This window comes from Ctenocephalides felis, unplaced genomic scaffold, assembly GCF_003426905.1.
Source record: "Ctenocephalides felis isolate EL2017-DRISC unplaced genomic scaffold, ASM342690v1 CF-g0.4_SCAFFOLD_01886, whole genome shotgun sequence".
NCBI lineage: Eukaryota > Metazoa > Arthropoda > Insecta > Siphonaptera > Pulicidae > Ctenocephalides > Ctenocephalides felis.
Genome location: NW_020538040.1, coordinates 96,046,736 through 96,060,049, shown reverse-complemented (window position 1 = coordinate 96,060,049; position 13,314 = coordinate 96,046,736). Strand labels below are relative to the sequence as shown.

Here is a 13,314-nt window from a genome sequence, read left to right as displayed (position 1 = left end):
CTCAGTTTTTAAGAGAACGGAGCGTCCGATTTGAATAATTCAAAAAACATTTTACTTGTATTAATAAGATGAAGAACTGATCAAATTTTCATGAAGGCAGGTCTAGCGATTTCGGAGATCTAGTAAAAAAAAGTAAAAAAAAAAAATGCCATCTGGCGGTCAAAAATGATCATTAGACATATGCACATCAAATTATCAGATATTTTATAGAGACTTTAACAATAAGTATAAATTTTATTTACATTCCTATGGGTTCCGTACCAATGCTATCCATTAGACGTCGGCGCGGCGCTTACGCGCTACGATATGTCGTCTCTATGCAGTCAAAGCAGTACGATTGCTTTGAAAAAAAGTTCAGAATTTCGAAAATATTTCAAAATACACTTTTCTTCAAAAAGTCTTTTCTTTTTCAAAAGAAAAAGGAAATTTTTGTCAAAAATTTATAGTTTCTCAAAAATCTAATTTTTCAGAGTAATTTTTTTTCAAAAATATTAATCTTTTAAAAAAATAATAATTTTTGGTACGGGAAGTTCCAGCAATTTGCCTTAAGGCACGATGCCATGCGCCCCACTAGTTTACTTATTATTTTATTTATTTTTTAATTTATAATATATTTTAAATTTAATCTTTTTTAAACTTTGTAAAAATTCTTTTAGATACTGTAAAAACATCAAAAATTTCCTGAATGATGACACACAACAGTGTCGAAATGTATATATATATATATATATATATATATATATATATATATATATATATATATATATATATGTACAGTAGAACCTCACATTACACACATTAATGATAATACACAACATTATTCTTCATACATTTGATTATTCGGATTTCGACAATCCGAATGCCCATTGACAACAATTAGTCTGGTTAATCGAGGTTCTACTGTGTACATAAATATATATATATATATATATATATATATATATATTAGGGTGGTCCTTAAAATGGTCATTTTCGAATTTTCTTGCTCCCAGGGGCTCAAAAGGTTCCAAATTGATAAAAAACAATTATCTGAAAGTTTTAGCTCTTAATATTAACATTTAGATAGAGCGCAATTCAATCAAACTTCGTATGGAAAGAGCATGGAAAAAATTTTGAAAATTAAAAAAAAATGTTTTAGGTATAACTTAGCGACAAATGAATGAGTTTTATTCATTCATTTATTTGCTAAATAACATATAAAAAACATTTTTAAAATTTTTGAAAAATTTTTCATGCTATTTCCATACAAAACTTTGATTGAATTGTGCTCTATCTAAACATTAATATTAAGAGCTAAAACTTTCAGAGAATTGTTTTTTATCTATTTGGTACCATTTGAGCCCCTGGGAGCAAGGAAATTTGAAAATGACAATGAATGATATATAAAAGGGGCTCAAAAGGTTCCAAATTGATAAAAAACAATTATCTGAAAGTTTTAGCTCTTAATATTAACATTTAGATAGAGCGCAATTCAATCAAACTTCGTATGGAAAGAGCATGGAAAAAATTTTGAAAATTAAAAAAAAATGTTTTAGGTATAACTTAGCGACAAATGAATGAGTTTTATTCATTCATTTATTTGCTAAATAACATCTAAAAAACATTTTTAAAATTTTTGAAAAATTTTTCATGCTATTTCCATACAAAACTTTGATTGAATTGCGCTCTATCTAAACATTAATATTAAGAGCTAAAACTTTCAGAGAATTGTTTTTTATCTATTTGGAACCATTTGAGCCCCTGGGAGCAAGGAAATTTGAAAATGACAATGAATGATATATATATATATATATATATATATATATATATATTTATAAATAATAATACTGATGTTATAAGTTTTGGTAAAAGATATCAATTGGAAATAACATTGAATAGTTTCTGGTGAAAGCATTAATATTATTTTCCAAATAAAAGTTGAAAATTTTACCTAAATAGCTAATTCTTAATTATTATTAATTAAGTTGATTATTCACATTTTTTGGAAAGTTCGTGCCACTTGCCTTGAAGTAAAATGTCACTTAATGCCTATTAAATGTCTATTTGGGCTTTGCTATATAATGCACAATAAAGAATCTGTTGTAACACAATTTTGTACATGTAATATATAGCATAGTATATTCATGTTTAATAAAACTGGCATATAATTCTCAAATTAGTGCATTGTTATTAGATGTTGCAAAAATTGTCAATTTCACATGTTCAATTACTAGAAATTACTTTTTGACTAAATATTGTAATAAAATATTTCATAAATAATTTGGAATACAAAATTATATATATTAGTACACATGTACCATTCCATATAAGAAAGTCCAAAATAATATATATGTACACAGGCCTCCTAAAAATCCATTGGTCAATAAACTTCTACGACATACAAAATATTTTTGCCAATTTGATCCCGCTTTCCACAACAGCATTGCCCAAAGACCTAGAACTGCTAGTAGATAAAATCCAAAGCCATGAAAGCTAGTCAATCCTAAGACTCCTGAAATTAATTGAAGTATTAAAATTCAGATGTTTTTATGCTAGTTTTCAACATGAATGACAAACGCTTTGAATGTTATAGATTATTTAAAACAAGCTAAATAACTTTGAGCAAAAAGATAAAAAAAAATAAAATTGGCAATGCTGTACATTATAGAACATTTTATGGTTTACATAAGATTTGGTATAAACAATTTGTAATGATATTATATATTTACAGTAATAATACCAACAATGAATTTAAACTATCAAAAATAAATTCTGCATTAATAATCTTTTCTACAATTGCAAATATTATTCTGATATAATTTATAGATAATAAATTATTTATGGTTGAGTCAAACAATTGTACTCAATTGAAGATATAAACCTGCAGTTCCACCAGAAAGTGCTGACATAGAAGTTCTGCAATATTCAAAAATGGCAGCATTATTTCGTATTGCTGATTCACTATACGCAACTATTTCTCCACTCTTGGTTTCCTTAGTTTTCACACGATTTGACATTTTCTAAAAATTATTTGTTAAATCGGCTGGTTCTGATTCTAAATTTTAATAAACTATAATAAAAAATTAATTCTAATCAATAATTTCACTGTTTTGTGATCAAATCAAATATACTATATATCAATATTAACATTGTTTTTTAATTATCTTATTTAACATTGTTGATTGGTTGATTGTTTGACTTAATAAGAACTTTTTACACACAATGTCAATGTGTCAGTTGGTATCAATTAAACCTAACTCATCTTATCATTCATAATAGCATAATAGGATATGATTGTTTATATTTGTTGATTTGCTGTATGTTAAATAGCTCTAAAAGCACGTTAAACGTATTGTGAAATTATATTAAACATTTATTGTAATTTTTTAAAACAATTCTCGAATCTATCATATTGGTTACACTGTGCGGTGCGATCGTAAAACTGCAATGGCTGTCACTCATGTTCAAGTCGGTATGTCAGAATGTCACTTGTTTTGTGAGTACAGCTTTTAATCAATTTGTTCTCAATATAACTCCCCGCAATTGTTTTATGCACAACTATATGCAGCATTTGTTGATTCTCGAATTTAAACATTTTCTAAACGAAATTTTCCAAGTTCTGATCATATTCTATTTCGACCATGGAAGAATCAGGGTTAGTATATTTAATAATCATTTCATTAGCAATTACTTTACTGGTTATAAATGTTTTTTGTTGAATAGATCTTCTAGATCAGTGGAGTCAGTTAGTAAGGAATTAAGATCTTATACGCCAGATAATGTGGACAAGAAAAAGAAGAAGAAGCATAAAAAGCATAAGAAGGGAACCAAGGTAGAACGTACTGAGAAACACAAGAAACATAAAAAGCACAAAAAACACCATAAGAATAATGATGTCAATAAGCATTCTGAACACTCGAGAGATTTGTTAAGAGCCCAATCAAAGAGTCACTCCGATTCAGATAAAAAAAATGAAAGTTGTCCCATGAAAGTTACTAATGGCATAAAATGTGCTTCGAGTTTGTCAAATTCCCATGTTATAAGGCCAAAACCTAAACTAGTAGATGCTCAGAAACAAAATATTACATGTACTGAGCCTGCAGCTATAGTGAATTTAATTAATAAAAGTTTTGATGGCAAACCTGAGACATTGGAAGTTGTTTCTTCAGAAACTGAAAGTGATGGGTGTGTATATATTTATTTATATTTTATATATATATATATATATATATATATATATATATATATATATATATATATATATATATATTAGGGGGTTCGATTTGAAGGTCACTAGTCACATATGATCTTCGGATTCTAGAGGTCAAAATAAGATACTTTTCTCAAGAAATCATAACTCTAAAATGAATTCTGATGTCTCGTGTATTGATTCAAAGATAACGGTTAAATTTTGAAAAACAACTCAAGGGGTGAACCATGAGCATGGGTGAATCGGCCTTCCAAAGTTAGTTGGGGTCAGTAATACATTTGGACGTGATTGGAGCTTTCTTAATGGGTCAAAATGGAATTTTTCAAATTTTAACTCTTATTTTAGGGTCTATGCACGGGACGTCACAGTTTATTTCAGAGGTATGGTTTCTTTAGCAAAATATCTTATTTTGATCTCAAGTAGCCAAAAATCATAAGTGCCTATGTGACTTTATTTGACCCATACAAATCAACTCGCTCTAATATGTATATATATTTATATACATATATATATATATTTATATATTATTCTCATTTTGCTTTTAATTGATTGTTAATTCTATTTATTTTAGCCTGATCGAGGATTGTGCAAGCCCAGAAGTTGCAGTTATCGAAGACGAATTAAATTTGGAGGAACTAATGAAGCAAAAAGAATTATTGCAGGCAAGATTAGGTGCTTATTACTCTGAAGGATCTGATTTGGATGACGAAACTAATGCTGCAAGTGTAACAGTTTCTAAGAAGCAGGAAGAATCAGATGTTATACTACTTGATGATTCCAGTAGTGATGACAATTTGAAACAAAACTATTCTCGAAAAAGGCCTCGTAGTCGATCTCGTAGCGTTGACAGGAAAGTTGTATATTCTCGTACCTCTAGAAATGATTTGAATAAAGGTAGATTTGATAAACGCGATATTGTTAATCGTCATGCACGCAGTGAGAAGCGTGTGAAAGAGGATTTAAGAAAAGAAATCGATAGAGATATTCACAGAGAGCGGGAACGACGCTTGAAAGAACGAGAAAAAAGAGAGTTTGATAAGGAAAGAGATAAGAGAAATCATAGGCCAAGAAGTTTGAGTAGAAACGCTTCCCATGATAAGCATCGCAGTAGATCAAAAGATAGATACAATCGCAATAATATTAGGTCACGTAGTCGCGATAGGCAAATGGTAGATCATGACAGAAGTAGAAACAGAATAAGGGACCGGCATAAGGAGCGCAGCAGAGTAATTGACAGAGAACATTATGACCATCATAGGCATAGATCTAGTCGTCGGGAATATAAGGACAAGGACAAATTCAAAGTGAGATAATTTTCTTGACGGATTTGGCTTACATTAAAGGCTAGATAATTTTTCTATATTTTGTATAAAATTATCTTTGACTCTACTAAACGTGTTGAGTATTATATGTTTTTGAAGGGGTGTTGTAAAATGTACTTACTACACGAAAACATACCATTGTGTGTTACACACCTTTTTCGCTTTAATTATTGACGTTTCAATATATATGATTTTAAATAATTGTACATGTCTTTTGCTTTGTACTTTGTTGTAATATGTAATTTTGTTTGTACTTTTTTTTTTAATGTAGTGTAATTAATCAAGGTATTTGACATAGATGTTTATATATGTCTATTGTATCTTTCTGTTCAACATATCTTATGTATTCAAACATATATATATATATATATATATATATATATATATATATAAATATTTAATGGATTTACTGTCATATACTTTTACTATATATTACAATTTTGAATAATACAATTCACAAATATTTATGTGATTGGCAAAAAAATTTCAGGATTCTCTAAGTGAAGGTCTCAAACAAACAAAAGAAAGTAGTAGTGAAAATGAAATGAATGATATAGATATTCAAGATGAAGAGGACGAAGAAACTATTATAGAGAAACGTAGAAAGCAGAGAGAAGAATTATTAAAGGTAACTTTTTAAAAAAAAGTAATTATAAAATTTTGATATTAAAGCAATAACATTTATTTACAGAGGTTAGGTGCCCTGAGTGAAGATAGCAATACTATGAATTCTAATTTAGGTGCTATAGAAACTGAGGTAAATACTTTGCCTGAACGAAGAAAAAGTCTACAGAAATCAAACAGTGATGGAACGTTAACACCTCCTATTCCAATTAAAGCAGATACTAAATATGCTCCTAAGTTTATATCTAAATCTGAACAGAAAAAGATTGATAATCCTGATAATATAAATACATCACACAACGGAAATAATAATGATAAAGTGAAGTCAAGTAAAGACAGCCGTAAGGGCGAATGGGACATGTTTGCTGAACAGAACGATTTTGATGGCAATTATGATGTAAGTTTTTTTTATCTTTGGTTTGATATTTGCTATTGATATTTCTACATTTACATATACATATATATGTAAATGTATATATATATATATATATATATATATATATATATATATAATTTAATTTTGATTTTTAATGCTTGAAGAAAAATCATTAATTTTTTTAAAGAGAATTTGTTTTTTATCAGAATTTGGTTTCTGATTTTCTTCAATTCATTCAATGATTTTGAATATTGAGAAATTTATGAAAGTTTTCATAAGATAAAATTTATATATATTTTATCCTGACATTATTTTTATTTTTATCAGTCTCCAAGTGGTTCAATTCATCGGCGCGCAGCTGCCGAAAATCCATCACTGACTGATAATTGGGATGATGCAGAAGGTTATTATAGAGTTCGAATTGGTGAAATATTAGATGCTCGTTACCTTGTATATGGATATACAGGTCAAGGCGTTTTCAGTAATGTTGTAAGAGCAAGGGATCAAGCAAGGGGAGGACAGGATGTTGCTGTTAAAATCATCCGTAATAATGAAATTATGTATGTATATATTCTAAACATCTATTCAGTAATATCAATAATAATTCTGGTTATAGGTAAACAATGTAATACTTGGATGTGTTTCATCAAAATGGTTTTACTTGTTCTGAACTTCACATTTTGTTTTTAATCGTAAAGTTGCAATTAATAATTTGATTATATTTGATTTGATTTTTTGCCAATTTTATATATATATATATATATATATATATATAAAATTGGCAAATATATATATATATATATATACATATATATATATATATATATATATATATATTAGGGTGGTCCTTAAAATGGTCATTTTCGAATTTCCTTGCTCCCAGGGGCTCAAATGGTTCCAAATAGATAAAAAACAATTCTCTGAGAGTTTTAGCTCTTAATATTAACGTTTAGATAGGCGCAATTCAATTAAAGTTTTGTATGGAAATAGCATGAAAAATTTTTCAAAAATTTTAAAAATGTTTTTTAGATGTAATTTAGTAAGCAAATGAATGAATAAAACTCATTCATTTATCGCTAAGTTATACCTAAAACATTTTTTTTAAATTTTCAAAATTTTTTCCATGCTCTTTCCATACAAACTTTGATTGAACTGCGCTCTATCTAAACGTTAATATTAAGAGCTAAAACTTTCAGAGAATTGTTTTTTATCAATTTGAAACCATCTGATGAGCCCCTGGGAGCAAGGAAATTCGAAAATGACCATTTTAAGGACCACCCTAATATATATATATAGGAGTAAGTTCTTTAAGGGCGGTACATGAAACAAAGAAAAAACAATGATTTATAAAATAGTCTTCAATTGCAAATGTTTTGACATACACTTTGATATCATCAGTGGATATTGAATATATATATATATTCTTGAATGTTATATTTGCAGCTAATCGTCAAAATAAAAGAACAATAAATAATGAACTATTTATTTTTACGTTTCGACACGGTGTGTTATCATTCAGCAATTTTTTTTTATATTTATTCAGTATCTAAAATATATATATATATATATATATATATATATATATATGCATTTCATATATGAATATAAAATTTTTAGCCACGAATATAGGAATTGGCCACGAATATAGGAATTGGGCCACGAATTAAGAGTTTATACCGTTTTATAAAATATTTTAATAATTTTGATCTTGAAATATATGAAGCTAAATCTTCAGGGCAATACATTCATTAAAAAATTGTCGATATTTATAATATCTTATTATTTCAGTATGTTTTGACATATAATCTTATATTATCTTTACTGGGCTACAAATTGAGAAAAAAAATTAAACAATGTAACAATGAAAAAGGGTAGAACTAATTTATAAGAAAGTAACCTAGTGTAAACATGTGGAAATAATAAAGATGTTCGAAATTTCTACAATTTTTATTTGATGTATTGCCCTGAAGATTTAGTCTCATGTATGTATGTATATATATTAGGTTGTCAAATATCTCCCTTCCGCTTTTTTGCTCTTGGTTTATAATACAAAAAGGCGGAAGGGAAATATTTGACAACCTTGTATATATATATATATATATATATATATATATATATATATATATATATGATTAATTTCTTGGAGGGCATAACATAAAGTAAAAATTATAAATAAGGTAAAGATTTATTAAAACATCTTATTTTTCCATACGTTTCGACGTAAAATTCTATGTCATCGTCAGCGGTTTTGAAATTCTTAGATTATCACTTACACATATTAATACATTTTGTAAAAAATTAATAATTGGAAAACAAGCACTAAATGTCAGTAATTTCTTTTTTATAAAGAATAAAAAATAATTAATAAATAGAATATTATACGTAAGCACTCGTGTTCCGAGGCAGACCAAACAAAAAAAAAATCTATATATATATATATATATATATATATATATATATATAAGATGGTAGAGTCTAGGATTTGTAAATATTTTGTAGAGCTTTGAACAAAGAATCCAAAAAGTAATAAAAAACAAAAGTTTTTTAAAAAACCATTTCTTTATTTATCGACGTTTCGGAACTAGGTACGTTCCATCTTAAAAGGATTTCGATATTAATTATTTGTCAAAAAGTGTAAACATTTTAAATAAGAATCATGTACCAAGTTTGGGCTCGCTCGTAGGTAAGTGGCTAGAACGACTGGACCTGGATCAGGGGTCCCGGGTTTGAATCCTCTTCGAGAAGCCTGTTGCAAGCAGTAGTGACAATGGTTTTTACTTGGAAATATAGATAACAATATGTTTCCAAGTGAAAACAGCACTGATACGGCATTGCTGCACCAATAGAAATTCATCACTGTTACAATAATTGTAATAATAAAATTCATCATATAGAGATGAGACAACTGTTTGGGTTGCAACCTATAATAGTACTAATAGTAGTTTGTAAGTAATTCATCACAACAGCTCGTAGAACCCATAAGTTCTGATCACAACCAGGTTGTGATCTGATCTAATGTTAATTATTATGTTAATTATTTGCGGAAAGTTGTCTTATACTTATGAATGCTTCTATGAACGCTTATCTAATGCTTATAACATTAGATCACAACCTGTTACATGATTCTCATTTAATTTTTTTACACTTTTTTACATTTAAGATCAATAATTTAAGTATTTACATCCTGATATATAAAAACAACGCGCACATATATACACACAGATTTCAAGTGTTAAGAGTTAAAAAAAAAAAATCCTTGTGTTTAATAATCAGTTTGTTACCAATAGTTTGTTTCATAACCAGTTTGTTACCAATAGTTTGTTTCATAACATCAAGAAAATAATACTATTTCTCTCACATAACAAAATAAAACTAGCTGTAAGTGGAATTCTGTCTTAAGGCAATTAAGGCATCGTGCCTTAAGGCAAATTGCTGGAACTTCCCGTACCAAAAATTATTATTTTTTTAAAAACGATTAACATTTTTGAAAAAAAATTACTTCGAAAAAATAAGATTTTTGACAAACAATTAGACAAAAAATTACTTTTTTTTTGAAAAAAAAAATTTTTTAATTTTTTTTTTTAATTTTTTTTTTTTTTTTAAATTTTTTTTCTTTATTTTGACATATTTTGAAAGATCTAAACTTTTTTCAAAGCAATCGTACTGCTTTAACTGCATAAAGACGAAATATCAAAGCGCGTAAGCGCCGCGTCGACGTCTAACGCGTAAACATTGGTACGGAACCCATGGAAATGTAAACCAAAATTATACTTATTGTTAAAATCTCTATAAAATATCTGATAATTTGATGTGCATATGTCTAATGATCATTTTTGACCGCCAAATGTCATTTTTTTTTACTTTTTTCATTAGATCTCCGAAACCGCTAGACCTGCCTTTATGAAAATTTGATCGGTTCTTCACCTTGCCAATACAAGTAAAATGTTTTTTGAATTATTAAAATCGGACGCTCCGTTCTCTTAAAAACTGAGTTACCGTTTTCGGCACTTTTTGCCTCGTATCTTCGGAACGGCTAGACCTGACTTCGCCAAAAACTAATCAGCACGTCTTCTTATCAATACGAATCGAATGTTTTTTGAATTATTCAAATCGGTTGATCGGTGTTCCCGAAATCGTCGACGAAAATTTGTATCCGCACATACATACACACACGCACACACACACCCACCCACACACCCACACACACACACACACACACACACACATACATCCATTTTTTCTAAGGTATGCCAAAATATTCAGAAACCTCTGAAACGTAAAGATATATAAAAATTTTCATTTTCGATTTTTTTGCGATTACTATAACTTACCCTACGGGAAGTTAAAAAGGCGTAGTTTAAAGAAATTTTGAATTACAAAATTTGTTTCTTTGTCTGAGAAGAAATTTATAATATCACTTTTTTTTTGATAAAAACTTTTTTAGTGAATAAGTGTTAGTGAAAAATCAAGGTAATTAATTATGTTTTTTTTTTTCCAGTAACCTTTTCTTAAAACTTTCTAAATGTTTTAACATTTTTAATATTTTGTTATGTAATCCACTCATTTATTTTTATCATTTTCATTTTGATTATATTGTCATATTTCTGTGCATTATTTTTTCTACAATTTTATTCATCTTCTGCTTTTCTTAAACATATTGTTTGCTTAAATCTTATCAAGATCATGTTTCTTGACAGATGTCCTGAAGATGGAACGTACCTAATTCCGAAACGTCCACAGTAAATAAATAAATAGTTTTTTAGAAAACTTGTTTTTTATTACTTTTTGGATTCTTTGTTCGAAGCTCTACAATATATATATATATATATATATATATATATATATATATATATAATCACATAATAATATGCTTTTGACAGGCACAAAACGGGTTTACGAGAACTGGAAGTATTGAAAAGATTGAATGATGCAGATCCCGAGGATCGTTTACATTGTATGCGACTGTATCGTCATTTTTTCCATAAACAACACTTGTGTATGGTCTTAGAACCTTTATCAATGAATTTGAGAGAAGTTTTAAAGAAATATGGCAAAGATGTTGGCTTGCATGTTAAAGCTGTACGAAGCTATACACAACAACTGCTGTTAGCATTAAAATTGCTAAAGAAGACTGGAATACTTCATGCAGGTAAATACTTTAATTGCATTTGTATCTAAAAAGATAATGTATTTATTTCAGATATTTAAATATAAGTATATTTAAAGTGTGACATGCAATTAATTTTTTTTATATTATTTACAGATATTAAACCAGACAACATATTAGTAAATGAGAGTAAACTAGTTCTAAAACTTTGTGATTTTGGATCAGCGTCACATATAAATGATAATGACATTACTCCATATTTAGTATCACGATTTTATAGAGCACCTGAAATAATCCTTGGCATTTCATATGATTATGCTATTGATATGTGGTCTGCGGGTTGTACAATCTATGAACTTTACACTGGAAAAATAATGTTTAGTGGTAAATCTAATAATCAAATGCTAAAATTTTTTATGGATGTGAAAGGCAAAATCCCTAATAAAGTTATCCGTAGAGGTCAATTTAAAGATCAACATTTTGATCAAAACTGCAATTTTCTGTATCACGAAGTTGACAAAGTAACAGAAAGGGTAAGTTGTATCACAAAATATTTAATATTTTTTATATAATTATTAATTATTGTCTATTTTATTGTAAGGAAAAAATAGTGGTTATGCCTATATTAAAACCTACAAGGGACTTGCAACAAGAGTTGATAGGTCAACAAAATTTGCCTGATGATCAAGCGAAGAAAGTGTCTCAATTAAAAGATCTATTGGATAAAACATTAGCACTTGATCCCGCTAAAAGAATTTCATTAAACCATGCTTTATCTCATCCTTTTATACAAGATAAAATTTGATTAATCATAGATGTCAACAAAGGTTAAGTCAGAGAGGTAAACCTCACTAGATACACAGTTGTGTCTTTATATTATAATAAAAATCAACTGAAACGTGAATATTAATGAATTGAAATATGTTGAATGTCAGCAACCATGTACAAAAACAGTAGGGCCACTACTATTTAAAATTATCGTTGTTATTTGAGTTTTATTCACTAAAAAAAAAATCATATTTTTCTAGCATGTTTGATTAGAACTTACGGGTTGTTAAAAATTTAGTACATTTTTATTGTTTTATTAATGATTTGAAACTGGAACAGATTACATATCAGTTATATTAGGTATATATTTTTTCAGGTAGTTCAATTTTTGTTGCTATCAAAATGAGTTATGTTTTAGAGTGGCCGTACTTTGAAATATATGATGTAGATATTCATATAATTGAAATATATTTAAGCAAAATTTATAGTTGACTAATCAAATCTTAATTATTATCAAATCAAAATCTATTATTTTTATCCGATTTTTATATATCTAACAGATCAATTTTGTAATTGTTTTTTTTGTTAATTGTGAATATAAGCAATGTAATAAATTAGTACAAAAATTGTTTATTATATGTAAAGATTTACTTAGTCTTAAGCTAGATTGTATAATTTATAAACTTTTTGAACTATTTAGTTTTAATACACATAATTTTTAAAGAATATACTATTTTAAATTTTCTTTCAGAGATGAGATGTAACTCGTGGACCATATTAATTTACACTCAAATTGAAGAACCAGTATAACATGAACACTAGTTCGAACATGGCTCTAAATTTGCCGCATTAAGGTACAGGATGAGTAATGCAACTTCACAACTTTTTTATACTGAAGCCTTCAAATTAAAACAGTAGAGAGCGTTTA

General features: G+C 27.8%; 2 protein-coding genes across 3 annotated transcripts; one reads left to right on the top strand and one right to left on the bottom strand.

Moving 5' to 3' along the window:
- Positions 1-2,140: 2,140 nt before the first annotated feature.
- Positions 2,141-3,118, bottom strand: LOC113376573 (ER membrane protein complex subunit 6). The gene is made up of 2 exons (XM_026616538.1): positions 2,861-3,118; positions 2,141-2,491 (listed from the first exon to the last, which is right to left on the bottom strand). The coding sequence occupies exons 1-2, from the start codon at positions 2,994-2,996 to the stop codon at positions 2,283-2,285; spliced, it is 345 nt and encodes a 114-aa protein (XP_026472323.1). The 5' UTR covers positions 2,997-3,118; the 3' UTR covers positions 2,141-2,282.
- Positions 3,119-3,246: 128 nt separating this feature from the next.
- On the top strand, positions 3,247-13,298 carry LOC113376571 (serine/threonine-protein kinase PRP4 homolog). 2 transcript variants are annotated; one of them, XM_026616534.1, is made up of 10 exons: positions 3,247-3,634; positions 3,703-4,164; positions 4,761-5,493; positions 6,002-6,139; positions 6,203-6,532; positions 6,839-7,071; positions 11,392-11,660; positions 11,775-12,151; positions 12,220-12,459; positions 13,138-13,298. In XM_026616534.1, the coding sequence occupies exons 1-9, from the start codon at positions 3,621-3,623 to the stop codon at positions 12,421-12,423; spliced, it is 2,760 nt and encodes a 919-aa protein (XP_026472319.1). In that variant the 5' UTR covers positions 3,247-3,620; the 3' UTR covers positions 12,424-12,459; positions 13,138-13,298. The 2 variants fall into 2 exon arrangements, with proteins under 2 accessions (XP_026472319.1, XP_026472318.1); XM_026616533.1 differs by lacking the exon at positions 13,138-13,298 and having other exon boundaries at positions 12,220-12,736.
- The last annotated feature ends 16 nt before the right edge of the window (positions 13,299-13,314 follow it).